The sequence below is a fragment of the Anarrhichthys ocellatus genome, unplaced genomic scaffold (assembly GCF_004355925.1).
Source record: "Anarrhichthys ocellatus isolate YVR2014 unplaced genomic scaffold, GSC_Weel_1.0 scaffold16, whole genome shotgun sequence".
NCBI classification, from domain to species: Eukaryota; Metazoa; Chordata; class Actinopteri; order Perciformes; family Anarhichadidae; genus Anarrhichthys; species Anarrhichthys ocellatus.
This window is the reverse complement of record NW_022280046.1, coordinates 1,753,844-1,772,130: the sequence shown is the minus strand read 5'-3', so window position 1 is coordinate 1,772,130 and position 18,287 is coordinate 1,753,844. Positions and strand designations below refer to the sequence as shown.

The 18,287-nt window shown below is 42.5% G+C and overlaps 1 protein-coding gene across 3 annotated transcripts in view; it reads right to left on the bottom strand.

Annotated features, from left to right (window-relative positions):
* Window positions 1–1,136: 1,136 nt before the first annotated feature.
* Window positions 1,137–18,287, bottom strand: part of sh2d3ca (SH2 domain containing 3Ca) — a 46,478-nt gene continuing 29,327 nt past the window's right edge. For 2 of the 3 annotated variants that reach the window (XM_031855518.1, XM_031855521.1), the window contains 12 exons: window positions 12,794–12,922; window positions 10,457–10,606; window positions 9,013–9,290; window positions 8,801–8,878; window positions 7,873–8,000; window positions 7,394–7,769; window positions 6,046–6,175; window positions 5,766–5,881; window positions 5,317–5,488; window positions 5,113–5,224; window positions 4,803–5,009; window positions 1,137–3,407 (listed from right to left, as the gene is read on the bottom strand). In XM_031855518.1, coding sequence (XP_031711378.1) covers window positions 3,232–3,407; window positions 4,803–5,009; window positions 5,113–5,224; window positions 5,317–5,488; window positions 5,766–5,881; window positions 6,046–6,175; window positions 7,394–7,769; window positions 7,873–8,000; window positions 8,801–8,878; window positions 9,013–9,290; window positions 10,457–10,606; window positions 12,794–12,922 — 2,052 coding nt within the window. In that variant the 3' untranslated portion in view covers window positions 1,137–3,231. The remainder of the gene's footprint in view (window positions 3,408–4,802; window positions 5,010–5,112; window positions 5,225–5,316; window positions 5,489–5,765; window positions 5,882–6,045; window positions 6,176–7,393; window positions 7,770–7,872; window positions 8,001–8,800; window positions 8,879–9,012; window positions 9,291–10,456; window positions 10,607–12,793; window positions 12,923–18,287) is intronic. The other variant, XM_031855520.1, reaches the window with a different exon arrangement.

Below are 18,287 nucleotides of genomic sequence, written 5' to 3'. Positions count from 1 at the left end.
CCCCCCCCCCCCCCCCCCCCCCCCCCCCCGTATAGCAGCTGCCAGGCCGCACTACTGCCTCCTTCATGGAGGGAGTAAGCAGCAAGAGCAGCAGCAGTTTTCCTGCAACATCTGTGTTGTGGCACACACACACACACACACGTTTACAAAAAGCACACGTTGAGACAAAAACAAATGTGTGCACACATACAGACACACGCTCACACGTGCATGGATACACACACACACACACACACACACTCGCACAGTCCATCCGTCTTTGTCTCCCTCCCACTGCCACCACCATGGGTCTGTCTGCAAAACAATGTGTGATGCTTTGCACATCACACATGCTCGCTTCATGCGGTGCATTTTCAGTTAAACATGAGATACATTGCAGATTTAAATGCGTTTGAACATTAACAGAGGAGTTAAAGTGCCCAGGAGGGTGCAGGATCCAAGAAACTAGTGGACTAACAAAGATGTTGTCGTCTACCTGAGGAGGACCCAGCCACCTGAACTGGACCAGGAACCAGGATGTTCATAACTAGGGATAACTGTGTGTAAGAGAAGGGTCAGCTTGGGTTTGATAGTGATATGGGGCCTCCTATTGGTTACTTATGTGTATTGCAAGCAAAGCCAAAACCTTTTATACCATCAATTCTAACCTAGTTGTTGCTAAGTATCTTAATTGGAATTCAGTGGTGGTGTCTTTTCTACCACAACAATAATATATATAGAGAGAAACCCTTTGTGTTTTTATAGTTTAAATATTATCTCTATATTTCTTATTTTTTCTTATTATTTTAGTTTTCTAATAATTATTGTCAACAAATCTCATAAAAAGACCAAATCAAATGTTTTTTGTCAGTCCCTCAATACATTCCAACTTCCCTGGGCTTTCATACGTAAATATGTTCATGCCATCAGGTGCAACAGTGTAGCTCATTGATGCGTTTCTTATAGTTTTTGGACAATAATTGAGGTCTAAGTCACAGAGAAATAAGCTGTATCAGACTTTAAAGGCATCATTTCATTGTTGGTTTAGGTCTTTTCATGGGATTTGATGATTATGAGAAATATATAGGATAACCAGACAAAACAATACCAGTAAAACGATTTGATTTAGGGATTTTTTTCTGAATAAAACTAAACTCTTTCACACAAGCAATTATTTTATTTGAAAAACAGTGAATTGCTTTATACAGTTCGTAAAAAAAAAAAATCGTGAGATCAGTCCTGAAACATTTCTCGTCTTTTTGCTTTTCATGTTCATCTCACGCAATCCTGTTATAAAAAAAACAGGAGTATCCACACGTGGTCAGAGCATTCCTGTACAGCATTCAACAGAGGACAAATAAAAACATATCGCATCTATCATCACCTTTTCATCATCTGCGTTATCAGATATCAAACCCAAACCTGTAGATTTCATATCTAATATTATTGGTATCAAACATTGGTCTCAAAACACACAATACATGTGTTATTTTGTATATAGGCCGTCCTGTTATATTGTATTACAATTAATGATTCAGTGTTTTGATAACTAAAGAACGCCCCCTGTTGGACCACAGTGGGAACTGGCACATGGCTCCTCACCTCAAGATCTGATACAGGCTCAGACTAGAAAGCAGGACAATCAAACACCCAGCAAAGAATCTCTGATATGCAACTATCGGGCAGAAGGGTATTTTTTAGTAATAGTATTTCTGATTGATTGATATCTGATATGACTTTGGTTCATATCATCAGAGAGAGCAAATGATATATGTTTTAAGTTGATGTGGGGGGCAAAAAAGGTGAATTTTGTGAATGGGTGTCTGTACCTCAGGGGTCTCAGCCCTTGGATGAAATGATTGAATAGCTCTGAGATGTCGGCTCCAGCCCTCTCAGGCCCACATGCTGATAATACAGGAATGATTTAACACTCAACAGTCATCCACAACAACATCCCATAGCAATAAAAGGATTAGCTCTATTGCTGAAACACAAACTCAAAATGTACAACCAAAAGACATTCCCTGCAGCAGGGCTGTGGTCCATGTGTCCTTATTTGCCTCAGTTTGGGAACCTCTTTTATCCTTCATTGGTTTTCAAACTGGAAAAAGTCAGTTTGGTATCAATTTGGATATTTTACAAACCTGAAAGATCGTCACGGTTATTATCATCTGCATATTTCACAAGTTTGACACATTGTTATATTTGAATTAGTAGTTTAGAGCAACATTCTACTTTGTATAACATTTGTGGCTGCATGCATCAACCATTTCAATTATTTCTGCAACTTAAACAGAAACATATGTTTTAATAAGTGAAACATTGCTTGAACTAAATGAGTATACATCCCATTTTTCCTCTGTCTTAGTGCCGCTTTGAGCTAAATGTGTACAAGAAACACAATATCAAATGTATTAGTCAAACAGCTACAACAGAGGGAAGTTGCTCTGTCCTCTTAACATTAACAACTCGCAAAGCCCTCATATTGAAGTTGCTGCATTACTTCTGCAAATGTTTCATTTCTGACACATTTATTAATGCATGCCCGATACATTTTTAATGGGATTCAATGGGACATCTTGATACATAATTAATAAGGTTTTATGAATATGGTTCCCTCAGAATAAGCTCTGGCAGATTCTCATGAATTTGGTGAAGCAACGTCCATGATGTTCAAATATCCTTTGATCGTAACAAATAAATAAGACTTAAATACATGAAACAGTAATGACATACAAAAATGAAGGAATGTAAACAAACATACGCAGGCGCACAGACACACTCTCACTCACAGAGACAACACATCTTTATATGAGCTATGCAAGTTATTGTTAGCATTCCTGCTACAGTGTGTGACAGCAGTTGTTTGAAACAAGAGTGTTTTATTGGAGCAAAGCCAAACTCTGCAGCTCTGTCTGGCCCTCGGGAGGCACCGTACACATGTCACTGTTTGTACCATGCAGAGGAGCGGGTCACCCTCCTCCCCCATCTTCTTCAGCTTGAGGAAGTCCACAGGGAGGCACAGAAAGAGAAGTGAACATTGAGTGCAACACGTGTTATAAGTGAGGCCCTCTTTTCTGTTTTGCTCACTGCACATGCTCTGTTAGCTGCCGCTTCTTCTTCATTCACCCCCTCAGTGTTCTCGCTGGGCTCTTCCACATCATCCTTTACGATGCAAAACTAGACCATAGCACAATGAGTGGTGTGTGCAGATGGGGGGTGTTTTGGAGATGTCGGTTGGTGGGGCAGGTGCTATAGCTCGCTTTGGCGCACAGGAGGCTCTAGCTTGTGCGAGAGAGCGGTGAGAACCTTGTCGAACTTCTCGTAGCGCTCCGATTGGCTGCCCTCAGAGCCACGGCTGCCCCACAGGAGACGCATCTGAAACTCTGTCTGGAAGATCTCGTGTATTTCCGCTCGCTCCTGGAATCCTGGAGAGGAGAGGAGTTTATGAGTTACTATTTGTGGATGACATTTTGTTTGTAATAATCATCAACAGACAACTAAAAAAGTTGATGAAAAATCAAGATTATGCAGCAGATTTTTTCGACCACTACTTTAGTATCTGTTCTTCCATTTATAATAGATAAAAATACATCTGGGAAAAAATATTCTGACATTGTTATTAAAAGCACTCAAAATGTGACAGAATATAAGCATATCAAGAATACTGTAACAAAAACGAACAAAAAAATTGTAACTGAAAATAAGAAAAATTCCAAATGCATCTTGGAATGTAAGTAAATTAATTGAAAGAAAAACTATTTCGATGTAGATAGCAATGAACAAAATTGTGCTGAAAATCTAAATCCATCATCATTCTGTGTGACAAAATAATCTCAACTTTAAGGTTCACTAACTACTTTTTCAACCACATCACGTGACCTTTATCAGCAATTGTTTCCCATATATATGACCACTTATTATCTCGTGCCCACTCCAGATCAAGGGATGACATCTGGAGCCAGTTCCACTTGTTGATGAGATGAGGCCGAAACATTATTCTGTCACACATACGGCTCCCAGGGTAAACAATGAATATCCATGCCGACATGCTCAATTAAATTAATGAATTACCCTTTAGATGAACTAAAAATAGCTTCGGAAACAAAAACATCTTGAGCTGAACCCGTTTTGACAACTGTATGACGTAAGCGTCTTAACTTCGGCTCATAGAAATATTGATGAGGGGAGCAGACTGAGGTCAGGCTGATCGATAGCGAGATATAACAGGAAGCTGAGATGTGAGCAGATATCTATTGACACACTGTTCAATAATGCAGTAATGGCCTCAAACTGAGCATCATTGGGGAGGTGTTAGGGGTCAATACAGTTAACATAGTAACCACACATAATCATTACATCAAATCAGTGAAACTGAACACACTCATTAACAGCAATGCGTCAACAACATGAGATGTAACACAATGCCGGAGAAAATGGTTTCTTTTCATCATTTCTTGAGGTCTGTGTGGATGAAATAATGTTGACTATTAATGAGCGTAAACCAAAGAGTATTAGGAGTAAAGGGCTGAAGAGAAAATATACTTTTAATAAAGCCATGCTGGCACTTCTTTGACGCTGAACTTAAGCACTTGAGCACTTTGAGTTAAATACTAACATCAGCATGCCAACATGGTCACAATGACAATGCTAACATGCTGTTGCTAGCAGGTATAATGTCTACATTGTATCACTAAAATAATTAGGATTCATCGCCTGGGAGCCAACATGCCACCGACCAACAGACCGACATTGCCATACATGGCTAAAACAACGCAGATGCTGTCTCAGGTCACACTTCCAGAGACTGCCCTTGGCCTTACCCTGCATTTTGGTCTCAGTGTTGGTTCTGTAGATCGCCCCGTGATGTGCGATGGTACGCGCTGCCTCTAAGTGGTACATGACCACATCTACTCCCACCTCTGCACTCTCCCAGGGCTCCAGGGCCTCCCCGACCGCCATGCCCCGCTCCAGTAAGGACAGGACGGGGATGATGTGGGGGAAGGAAGTGTTGGCGACGGCATTTGACTCTGTGATCACAGGAGAGTTTTCAGTTGAGAGTTGTAAATAAATACACACTTTTGCACAATGAAAAAAGCAAACGCATACCAACCATTTAAACTAGGGTCTCACCTTTGCCATCGTTCATATTCTTCATGAAAGGTTTTAGCTTCTTCTCATATAGAATAGCGCCCTCTGTGTGTCTCTGGCGTAAAGTCACCCACGTCTGCTCCAGGCGGGAAATCTGTGGCCACGAATGACACAACAAGAAAATGTTTTAATGCAAACCTTTGAAGGTGAACGATGGTGACTTTTATCTGTCTTTATATCTCTTACCTGTGGCAGCTCAAGGGCTCTCATCACTGCAGCAAAGCCAAACATGTTGCCCAGGTTGCTTTTCAACTCTGCTGCCAATTGGATGGTCTTGTGGAGCAGTGCCGCCCTCTCCTCTGTGCTTCCCGTGCAGCCCAGCAGGTCCACTGCCATCATGATAGACATGGTGTAGAACCTGAGAAAAAGAAGAGCGTGCTATTGAATAAAATGAGTTAATAAAAGTTAATTACTGCTGCTGATAGGGAAGCAACGGGTGTCGAGTCATTTTGAAAGCCACTCTGGAAATTCACATTGTGGCAGACAGTAGTATGTTACAAGACGAGAAGAGGAAAGAGAAGAGAGGAGATGGAGGGTAAGAACAGAAGAGTACAGCTAATCAATAGAGGAATTAATGAAGGAGTTAGTGAGTGATGTATAAAGGAAGACAGTGGGAAAGCAAAGCGTGTTTGTACCTCTCCAGTAGGTCAAGTCTTAGCTGGTGTCCATGCGGTAGTGTCAGTAACTCCAACCCCGAGGACACTCCCATCATCCTTTGCATCTCTGAGGTTACACCTAATATTCTCGCCACCTGTCCAAGAGTTTAAAAAAAAGAAAGACATTTGCTGTTTGTGCATTGGCTGTATGCGAGTATGAAAGTCAGCATGTGTGAATGCGGGCTTTTGTATGCATGTGTAAGCCTGTGTGCGTGCATGTGAACTGCATACATTTATATGCATGCGTGTTTGTGCATACCGTGCAGTCCGCCATGGTGATGTGTTTAGCCGCGGTCCTTGCATCCACCTCAGCCAGCAGCTCTTTGACTTTCTTCAGCACCGACATCTCCAGAGGCTTATTCTCAGCTGGCATAAGGCAAGACTCGTATCTGCAAGACAAGAGTGTTGTTAAGATCAACATAATGTTTTTTTTAAACCTGGCAGGCTCATCCAGTGGTCTGGTTCAAAGAAGAGTTATGACTTTAAGTTGATCATGTAGCAATAAGAACCAAGTTACTAACAAATAGTAGCCATCCAACCCTCTGCCATGGATATGTAAGGCCTCTAGACATCAACAAACTGGACTAATACATCAGCAAGCCAAACCAAATACACAGTATATATTTTAAACCAAACGACACTGAACACTACATCAAACAGTAGTGACATTGTGCCGGTCACAGGCACACACTGGTGCCTCAATCATAAATTGCCTTTACTACCAATTTCCCCACTAGTGTCAACAACGCTGACAATAATCCCCATGCGCCAACATTTCACAGGGGACCCTTATGTGTCCAAAGCTGCTGCCTGCTCCATCGCTGCCGCCGACTCAGTGTACCCGACCATTTTCCTGTGACGAGCCTCATCTACCGTGTCCTCCCTTGGCACCGTAAGCCCAATAAAACACAGTGTCTCTGACCACAGCACAAAGTCTGACCTCAGGCTATTTCCCACAGGACTATTTGCTGTTCACTCAAGTATTTTTTTCCCAGTCTCTGCTCACTCATAGCTGTACTCCACTATTTTTGCCCTCAATGACAAAATGTCAGCAGGTACGCTAACCCTTGAACAAACCAACTTAAATGAATCCTGCTGTAGTGATGAGCTCTAACTGTGTGTACGTTTAGCCTTAGCAACTTGACAACGAAACTTGATCACTGTAATTCAAATGTTCTCCATCAGTGTCACTTTTCTCTCAAAGAGAAGAATAAAACAAGAACGATTCATGCAGAAGTGACTCCCACCGTTATAGTAAAGTATAGTGCATATAAAATAGTAAGCTGTTGTGTCCTTTTTTAGCAACATTATAAATGTACCGTTTTGCATATTGAGCTTATTGAGCCACCCACAATGTATTTGAAAGTATGTTTTGGACAGTTTGAACACCCTATCAGCCAATTTCTTTGTATTCTACTTCCCATCTATTGTCAAAGTGAGAAATAGTGCCAAGACTCACTCACTCCCTCACTTAACTCCTGCCTTTGTGTTGTAAATCCCTTTGATAAAGTACTTCAAATCAAATTAAGAGAGAGGTTGGGTATTCTTTGGAAACACCCTAAGGTGCGAGTTTGGAAGCCTAATGCTGTGTGTGTTTGTACGTGTACCTGGATGGCCTGAACGAGGACGCTGTCTCCACCTGTGGGGCGCTGAACATCCCCTCCTCTCCTTCCACCCTCGCTCCGTCCTCCCTCCCTTCTTCCACTCGCAATCGCTCCACGTAGCTCTTATTCGGGGGTTTAGGGGGCCCAGCGGGGCAAGGTTTGAGGTCACAGTAGCTCCCTGCCGTTTCTGAGGAATGCGATTGGTAGCCGGGATGATGGGCGGGCGTGCAGTGCGCCAAGTGAGAGGTATGCACGGGATGCTCTGGAGGGTTGCTACTGGCTGAAGGGCTGAGCTGAGGGTCGCTGGAACGACGCATCTGGGGGGAGGGCGGGACGACAGCCAGGGCCCTCCCACTTGAGTGGGCTCTCTGCCTGGTGACTGAAGAAAGAGAGAAGAGTCTCACTACCTCTCATGGAGACTTTGTTTGTGAATGTGAGTGAGAGAGCTTTTATTTATGTATCTGTGTGTCTCTGGCACTTACTAGCACTATATGCAGGAGACAGTGGGGTTTCCCCAACAGGTGACAAGGTGCAGCGATACTCCTGAATCTGGTCCATGCTCATCGCACAGTTCCGCATCGCGTCTTTATGGTGGTGGATTGTCGACGGGCTGCAAACACAGCATTTTTAGAAGTTTTAAAATCTTTGGGTATGGATTTAACATCCGTCACGGCACTAAAGGGAACCTCACACAGCAGTGCAGATCAGGGGGGTCACAATTATCAGTTCCAGATGAGAGGAATGGTGTCGATACAGATTTAGGGTGAGAGAAGTGGGAGACACTTTAGCTGGTGCATTATTCTACTTCATGACACACTCATGTGTTATTCAGGAATTAAAATCATTTTAGGACCTTAAAGCAGGAGCAGAGAATGCAGCAGTGTGGCTTCTTTAGAAGAGATTAACTGCAAAATTTGAATATTTAACTAATGTAAGGTTAAGGTGCATTATCACTTTTTTGAGTGCATTAACTCTGGAAAATATTTTCAACAATCATGCACAAATATTTGTACACACATCTTTGCCTTCTGGAGCCCAGTGAGTCATTAGCATTGGTTTTGTTCCATTCTTTAAAAGCTTGCTCAACTCCTTTCCCTACTCCCAATGAGGCTAACGTGTACTTCTACTGTGCACACACTGTACAAACATATTTCTCTGCTCCTTTGTAGATTCAAGTTTCAAAAAGCCTTGTTCTGTTTGAGACTTGAACGATCCTAGTGCAGAAGTGGCCAAGTGAACAAGTCATTTTGCAACTTCACTCTGGGGACACGAAGAGGACTTGATGCTCGTCACTAGGGGAGGTGCTAACGGTGTTTGGGAAGTGAGGGGAATTGAGGAACGTGTGAGGGAAGTGCACTAGTTTGGTGCTCAAACACAACACTAGTGTCAACACATACACACTCAGACAACCTGCAGCTGGGCACAGGTTCCGGCTCTGGTTCTGGTGGTGCCACTGGTGTCTTAACTGGACTGGGACTGTCTGAGTCACTGATCATGTATGTAACATAAAGCAAGAATGAAATATCATGAAGACTGCAAAAAAGAACTGCCAGGGTTTTATAATTGCCTGCTTAGTTGTTGCATCTCTGCCACTAAAAAAAACGCAACCACCCGCGGCTCACCTGTGAGGTATCATCTTCTCCGTCGTCAGCCCATCAGTCATGGTGACGCTCCGTCTCTTGATGTACGCTCCCCTCTGACTGGATGGTGAGTAGGCGGAGCTTTGCTTGCTGCAGGCCAGAGCGAAGGTGGCCTCCAGGTAGCGCAGAGGGAGCGTCCTGCTCACCGGACAGTAGATGTGGACACCGCTGGACTGGGAGACCGGCTTGCGCTGGCCAATGTAAAACCGCACAAGCTCCTGGACCGAGTCAAAGCTGTCGGACTCCAACACATACTGCACCTGAGGAGGAAGAGATGGTAGAATTTAATATGGCAGCTTTGTTTGTTTGATTTGTTACGATTTTGGTATTTTCTCTTGTACCACTCCGGGAAGGGAGCCTATTTCTACAGTGCTTAAGACCAGTTTACACACTGCAGGAGTATCTAAATGAAACATAAATCAGTGGGCAGGGTGGGAATTGAGAGGCAGACAGAGAAGCAAGAGTTGGAACAACAGGTCAACGTGGCACACCTGCACCAAATTAGCCTGTAACGACTTCCATCATTACGGGCAACGAGAGAAAGTAGGCCTCGTCAAATGCGGGATACATCTTGAGTTGCCAAACACAGGTGTAAATAATAACCCTAAAAAAGTCATTACATTTCGGTATGATGGGTGGAACACGCGGAGGAGTTCATGCAGCAACACTGTCATATCTATAAAGGCCAGTAAGACTAGTCAAGACTGAATACCTCAGTAAACATTTTGATAGGTCAAACACAGGTGTGACTGTGACTAATAGCATTATTAATGACTGTGCATGCTGACTCACCAGCAAAGCACAGGCTGAAACACCTTAATGGAACAGAGCCACCGTTAATGTTATTAGTTGCTGCTTCCAACCAGAGGGGACTGTGCGTTCAAATACTTCTACGGCCATACTATTTAAGATGCCAGTAAAAGGTTTAGTATGTCCCAATGCACACTATGTCAACAATACCAAGATGTCCTACTGAATCTGGTCGCATTTTGCAGTATGCAAGCCAGCATGCTTTTGTGGCTATTCTGACCCACAATCCTCTGCACAGATGAAGATCGACAGAGCCGCCGAGAGACCACAGACTGACGACAGCTCATTGACTGAACCCTCAGTGACCGATGACAGAGCATTCAATGTTCAAGGCACAATGTTATGACGAAGCAGTATGTCTCAATTGTATGCATTCTGCATTCAACGGAAGGTACTTTGTCAGGGCAGCTGCAGTACGTACTTAAAGTTAAAAGAAAAAACATGCAATGTTGATGACGGTTTGATTATTTGATATTTTGGCATTAAATAAACAGACACCAACACTAGATTCATCTCCATTGTCTTTTCTACCTACAGAACATGAGGTAAAAGGCATCTAGTTGTTAAGAAATGATGAGTGCTGAAACAGACAGCCAATAAAATATTTAATACACACCTTGGTCTCATTGGATTTGACCAGGACTTTGCTGATCTTGAAGTGCAGCACCTCATTGTCCCATCGACAGGTCAGTACGTAGTCACCCACGCTGGTCAGAGAGTCACGCACGAGGAAATCCCCATTACGTACAACCAGAGTCTCTGACACCTAGACAGAGAAAAAAAAAACATGTATATGATTGAAAGTTAGTAAAAACAACACCGGCTCCAATCTTAAAAAGCTGGAAGCTAACTTGGCTCACTGAGCCACAGCATGTGTGTGAATATTTTGTTTCTGGCACGATTGTTGAATAATTGAATTTATAAAATCATGATTATTTATAACAATGCCTTAGGACTGCTGTTCCTCTGAACAAACACAACTATCTCTCTTCCTGCCAAAAATGTCTTTGCTATGCACAGTTTGAATCGGCAATGATGGATGAAATACCAGCGACAATGGCTGGAGTGATTTTCTGAGGATAGCAATATTGTAGAAATGTAAATGAAAGTTATTTTCAATGTATTGACAAAACATGCAACCCCTGAAAAAGCAAGCTCCCATTCATGTCAAATGTAGCAGCTTCAGGCTGTATATCTTGCTGATACCAAACACTGCAATGTGTCTCTGGCGTCAGTGAGAGGAGATCGCAAATATTGACGTTGTCGTAGTCATGTAGGAAAAGAGAAACATATTTCAAACTGAGTGGTGTTCCCTTTCAAATTACGTGCATAGAGACGAATGAGGAAGGCTGAAGGTGTGACACGTTCATATTACTCTACACAGGAAACAAGGATGTATGAAATATGCAATGCAGCGCAGCACAAGGTAAACAGTGCTTGAGAGACCAGCAGGAGGCAGTATATACAAAGATCAAAAGCTCCAACCAAGCACAGGATCCTTTTATCTCTACCATAACTAAACATAATTCTGTTGTGGAGAGTTTTAGTCGCTTTTTTAAATCTGATAACTCACTGCATTCAACAATACATCATGTTTTACACTGTCGGTTTGAAACAAAATATATAAAAAATATATAAAAAGGAAAGCCACATTGGTGCATACACTTAATGCCTTGTGCACTACAAGAAGTCTTCACTTTAAAAGGAAGAAGAACGAGAAGGAAGAAAAGGAACAGGAAGGATGGACTGGATGTACAGCACCAGCCACGTGTGTGAAGTCTAATCTCCAAGTATTGTTTTGGTACCCAGAGGGCTCAGGGGTTTCCCCAAGTTTCCACTGGAGCAAACCATGAATAAATGAATATTTTATGTAAATTAAAAGAGGAAAGACTCACAGATGGCTGATTTGAATCTGGGTCTGTGTTTATGTGTGTGTGTGTGTGTGTGAGAGTGAGACCCAGAGCAGAGGTTGATCGAGAGAGAGGCTGCGTCTATGAACGAGTACCCTCCACATGTGCTTGCCATGTGTGTGCGTGTGCATTTCTGTGTGTGGGTGGGTGCAGGTCTGTTGTGTGTATCTGTGTCTCAGTCACCAGCTGTGACACTCAACAGCGTACATCGGCGACACACACAGCTGTCTGTTTGGCAGGAGTTTCCCCTCCTTCTGAACGCTAAAGCAATTTTTACTGAGCTGTGACAGATGATGGGATTCAGTAATCGGTGTCATTCTGGGTGTAAAGCATTTAAACTGTGCTTTCAATGCCAGAGACTTTGGCCAAGTAATCACTCAACTAATAATATTGGTTGACAGGCACATCAACCCACACATAAATACTATTGTGTTTGTACTTTTATCTCATGTCTTTTTGAAATACATCATGAAATGTGGGAAATAAAAACAAATACATCTTCATTCATGATCTACTTCACTGCCACAGGGACTAAGAGAGTGTGACATGAAGTTTAACAGACTAGTGACTAATTAAGTTTATTGTTATTTGGTTATTTAGTATGAAAGTTTAGCCATATAGTGGAAACACATTGCAACTAACGGTTATTTTTTATCTGTAGATCACTTTTCCAATTAATTGTATAGCTTCAAAAAGCTATATATCGATATATATCGATATAGATCTATATAGATATAGATATATATAGATATCGATATATATAGATATATAGATATAGATATATATATATATATATATAGATAGATATATATAGATATATATATAGATATATGGGGCTGCCTGCATGTGTGTAGGCTACTCATGTGCTGGGCCATAATGTGCACAGGAAGGGCATTGCCTCAACGGTTTATTGCCTTGGATGTAATATCTGTGTTCCCATCTGTTCTCAAACATCCATTCAGGACTCCCAGTGTAAAGACTAATTCCATGTTCTCTGCTGTGCATGCGTACAGTTTCCACAGTGTACTTCAGCGTGTGGTTACCTCTCTGGGTATGTGTCCATGGTACCAGCCATGGCTCCTGATGTCAGCAGCACTCAGTTTCAGCTCCTCCTCCAGCTCCTTACGAAGTTTCTCAGGAGGAGATTCCAGCAGGTACTTCTCCTTGGAGAACTGCGTGGAACAAACACAAGAGGACAACGCGACATCAGTGGGAGTCAGTTTACACAAGGGACCCTTCAGTGGATTCATGTGTAAATGACCACCGATCAGTCTATAGACAACTTATTTATTCAGGTACATCCCATAGGAGATTAGGATCTCATTTTTCAAGAGGGACTTGTAGAAAATAAATATTCATACCTACATCATTTGGAATTTACAATACAAAAATAAATATAGATCAGCTACAATATTGCAATACGGGTGTACGGTTTTTAGATACAGCAGAGCGTCGTTGACACAAATACACACGGACATTCAGAGAAAAACACCTGTGTTACAGAAGGCAACACAGCAGGGAAGCAACACTGTGTACTGCCTTCCACACAAGCACTCTCTCTCCCTCCCCCTCTCTCTCTCTCTCTCTCTCACACACACACACACACACACACACACACACACGAGACAATCCAATCGACCCTGACCTGATTACTAAGAGGCAGAAATTGTCATGAGTACACTCTTATTGTTCTCATGTACAGTGGAGACCTAGCTTTAGCTTTAGAGTGTGGTCACTCAGGATGGCTTATAATAATGCCAGATACACATTGCTGTGTGTGTCTGTGTATTTGGCATCATTACACACAAACAAACGGATCAGATTTCAGATTTCAAAGCTTCATCTTTCTGTTTGCACGAAAAAAACGTCACAGGGGTGAAATCTGGGTTGTTAAACATGAAAATAAATTCCACTGAATACTTTCATGATTATTTAAATACAACTAATCTTCAAGCTACGCGTGTATGCGATAATGTAACGCATTTGAGCTTCTTACGTGATATTGACACCAGCATTGTTTGAATTCACAAACAAACTGTGCACAATAGATGTATAAATAAATGAATGAATGCATTACAATAAAACATTTGAAGATTGCATATGATCTACTCAGGAACTATTTGAGTGGGTATGGAAAGAAACATGAAATCCCACACTGGGACCTTGATGTAACATGACACCATATCAACCGATGATTGTGGAAGGATTGGGTTCAGAGAGATGATCTTAGATGAGGCAAACAGGGGACACGCAAACAAAAAACTCACACAAACAACCTCAAAACCAAACGGATAGAAATCCACACAGGAATAAACAGCGAAAGGAAATCATTTCAACTCTGACTATATGAGGAGATATGAGACTGGGACCAAAATAAACAGTACACAGCCTTGTCGCTACGGCTACCCTGTCGTTCCTCCTAATATCTTCCTTCAATCTCTCCCTCCCTCTCGCTCTCTCTTAGGCTCAATGTTTTCCTCCTGCACACTCTTTTCCCTCCTGCAGTCCGTTCATCTTCCTCTCTCCGCTCAAAATCATAAAGTTTCAGGAAGTTGTTAAGACTTTTGCCGAATGTGTGTGACACAGAGGCAAAGACATCGTAAGAGGGTGTGAGCGACGATTGGACACTCTTGACGATTTGTGTGTGGAGTGTGTTCCCGCATGAGTGTGTGTGTCATGAGGAGACTAAAAGAGCCAAACAATCGATCCTATCGTCTCCAGGTCACTGCAGGATGAAATTATTAACTTCCTCCTCTCCCTGCTCCTCTCCATCCTTTCTTCTCCAATCCTCAGGGGACGATGGAGGAATACCGCTAGATTTGAGGTGTGTGAGTGTACGTGTGTGTATGCGTGAAGAGGCCAATAAAGGTGCAGAGGGGTCAAGTGTGCCGTTATTGCTTTTCCTTGTCTCCCTGGAAACCCAGGCGAGGCCTGCCACTGAACTGATGCTCAACAATGAACTTGGTGTGTGTGTGTGTGTGTGTGTGTGTGTGTGTGTGCCCGCGCGCGCGCATGCATATATATATGTGAAGGGTTATGGGGAAAATTGAAATGTCAGAGGGGCTCTATTTATGATTCGGTTCATGGAATAGGCTGACATCAGGGGGGACACATTGAAAGAGGGGAGAAAAATGAATTGACAATACAGAAGCGGTGAAGAAAAAGTGATTTGACAAGGACACAAAGAAAACATCAACTTTATTGTATTCTATACGAGGGAAATAGAAAGTACGCTTCCAACACACACGCACAAACACATACACACACACACACACTGGTAGCCATTAATCTAAATCTATCCCATGGTAATATCAATATGTATTATTTTGTGCTGCAATAGCAGACACACACTCCTCTTAAAAAGAGAGAGGGGGGGGGGGCGACAGATATGACGTATAGATGTGAGAGCACAGACAAGGTGAGAATAAAGAATACAATTATATTCAGGAGAAATGTGCTGACTGGTGAGAAAAGGGGACGACACAAAGGGAATACGTCCAATGTGAGACATCTACAAAGACCGGTATGATACTACTATTCTAATTACAATGACCGGGTTCAATGCAACTCTTATAGCCCCACTACACTTAGTCCTTGGTTGCCATATCAACATATTGTGTTCGTTTGCTTGTAGGTGTGTCAAGAAGAGTCTTCCATCTTTCATCATGTAGTAGCAGTAACTCTACTGACTGTGTACTATACTACTACTGCTACTAATATTAATGGTTATTCGGATACTGCAGAATGATGATTACTACCAATACTCATAGGATTCAATACTGCCACAATTACAAGTTCAAGTACTACCATCAGCAATTCTTCTCACCCTACCGCTACAATGTATAGCCTGCTTCTTTTACTTCTAATAACAAATACTTGTACGACTTCAACTGCTACTTTTACCACTAGAACCACTCTTAATACTATGTCAATTTTGGTACAAATACTCCTACTATTAGCTACTATACTACCGCTAACTACAACGTACAGTATAGTCAGTCATTTCTATAGTTTATGTTGTTAGTAGTAATACAGCACTTCTGGTATTACTACTGTAACTGCATCTGCTACTACTTTTCATAGACATCAAGCAAACAAGCACATGATTGTGTTTGATTACTAGGTTTGTGTATATATCGAGTATAAGCATGACAGAGGATGCTGACAGCATAGATACAGGGTAGCACAGCATGTCAGATCAACACATTTATGAACCAAGAGGCACAGAAGCAGACATGTCAGAGACAGACAGACAAAACAACCAGAAAGCATAAAGACAAGACATCAGACATTCAGGAAGGCAGAATGACAGACAGACACAAAACTCATTAATGTAGACAGAGAGGCAGATACTGTACGCAGGAAGACAGGTAGCCCATTAGCAGATGAGATTTTAGGCAGTTTAGGAGCTGATGCAGGACTTTTGTTCCCCCTGGGGGGGCGAAGAGAGGAAAAGTGATTGGTGTGTGTGTGTGCGTGTGCGTGTGCATGCAGGATGTGTATGGGTGTCCATTCATCCATGTAGGCGTAGTTGCATACGTGTGTGTTCCACATGGGGGGCACTATCAAAGGATGGAGCTCTATTTTTGGTGAGCAAGAATAAGAGCACTGTTAATATAAAGACTGGCTTCGAGACTTTCATTTTAACAGCGGGTGTACTGTATACATTGAATGGATGGGGGTGAGTCAGGGAATAGGCTATAGGGGTTAGGGGCGTGTGTGAATATGGAGTTATAGATAAATGCACAGTGTGATACATCGCCTAATTTACACCAACATGCACTTGAGCCTCTTTTCCTCACAGTGAGCCAATTAGACGGTTTCCTTGGATGACTTCAACACACCCTCCCCGAGTGAAAATTGACACTGCTATCACTCAAGATCAGTGAGAAAAAAAACATGGACTTAAAAGGAAAATAAATGAAAGGGATGATAATGGGGAGAAATTCTAAATGTATGCACATATTTATACATATATTATGCACGCACACGCCTTTTTTTTTTAGCACGTTTGTGTGTGTGTGTGTGTGTGTGTACTGCGGCTCGTGGTTTTGTTCGGTTGTCTGTTCCACAAAAAATTGGTTATTTTATATGTTTATCTCTTTGTCCATTTTGCATTCTTGCTGTATTCTCTGTTTTCGGTGCCAGTATGCAGGGTTTGCAGTTCTCAAATAAAGTGAGCATTATATTTGATTCAACAAACAATCTGAATAGTCATCACAGCAAGATTCAACTAAAACCATCTCATTACTGTGGTTTGGTTCACTGTGGAGTCACAAATACACAGCCACAGGTATTTACAATGCACGACACAGTGGGAGGTAGAGTGTTCACTCTGGCACAAATCAGCATGTTGCCGTTTGTGGTTGAACTAGTTTGTTTGCTAATTCTTGTGGAAGGAGCACAAAGACGAGTACCGTGAGCAATTTATAGGGATGTGACTAAAAACAAACAACTCCAGGAGTGAGGGCACGAATGAGAAATGAAATGGAAGATAATTGCTGACAAGTATAAAAACCTGCAGGGGAGAAAATAAAAGTCTCATTTACCAGCATGGATGCAAAGGGGGGGGGGAAAAGAGAGGAACACATTCCAACAGAAGACGCACCCACAAAGGAGAGGCATGCCTTCTAAACAGACTGCAGCACTTAGATCTCAGCTCATGTCAGAATGCATCTTCTTTCTGTTTCTGCTCCTGGGCTAGCCTCTAACCCCGTTGTCATGGTAACGCCCGAGTGGGAGTGGTGGTGACAGTAAGGGGGGGGGCTGGATTTGGGTGATTTGGGGGTAGAGGGGTCGGGGCAACTCCTGGTCGTGCGCGCGCGCACGCACGCACGCACGCACGCACGCACGCACGCACGCGCACACACACACACACACACACACACACACACACACACACACACACACAAAGGTCAGAGCCCTGCGATCCCTTGATCGGCTTTCTCTTTCTCCTCCTCTCGCCCCCTTTAATTCTATGTATCCCCTCTTTTGGAGAGATGGAGACCAGGATTATCGCATAAAGACCCCAGAATCCTCCTATCTCCTATTACACACACACACACACACACACACACACACTATAGGAGTTAATGTGTATGTACGTGACCAATATCACCCCTCTCCATGTTATAATCCCTCTGTGCCCTCCGGCCTGATTTCCACTGTTACGTTCACACTGGTTCACACGGGTATAATAGTCTTCAATGCACATGTAAAATGATACGAGCATTAAAAGGGAGCGCTGGTAACATTAGACCTTTTATATTTACCCTGTATTTTTTTCTTAGCAAGGTGGGAATGGCATTGAATCAGAGCTAATGAAACTACTTTTGCAATGATGCAATAAAGAAAGCTCAACAGTGGGTTCAGTCCGAAGTCGACCTGAGCCACTGCAGTATAACAAGCCTGAATAGTTGTCAATGTCCCTGACCTATTACCCTGGCATTTTTGTATGCATCTTACAAGGGAGACTCAACCACGATGGAGAACGCCGATTAATAAATAATGAATCCCTTTTTGAAATGTGTCCGTTGC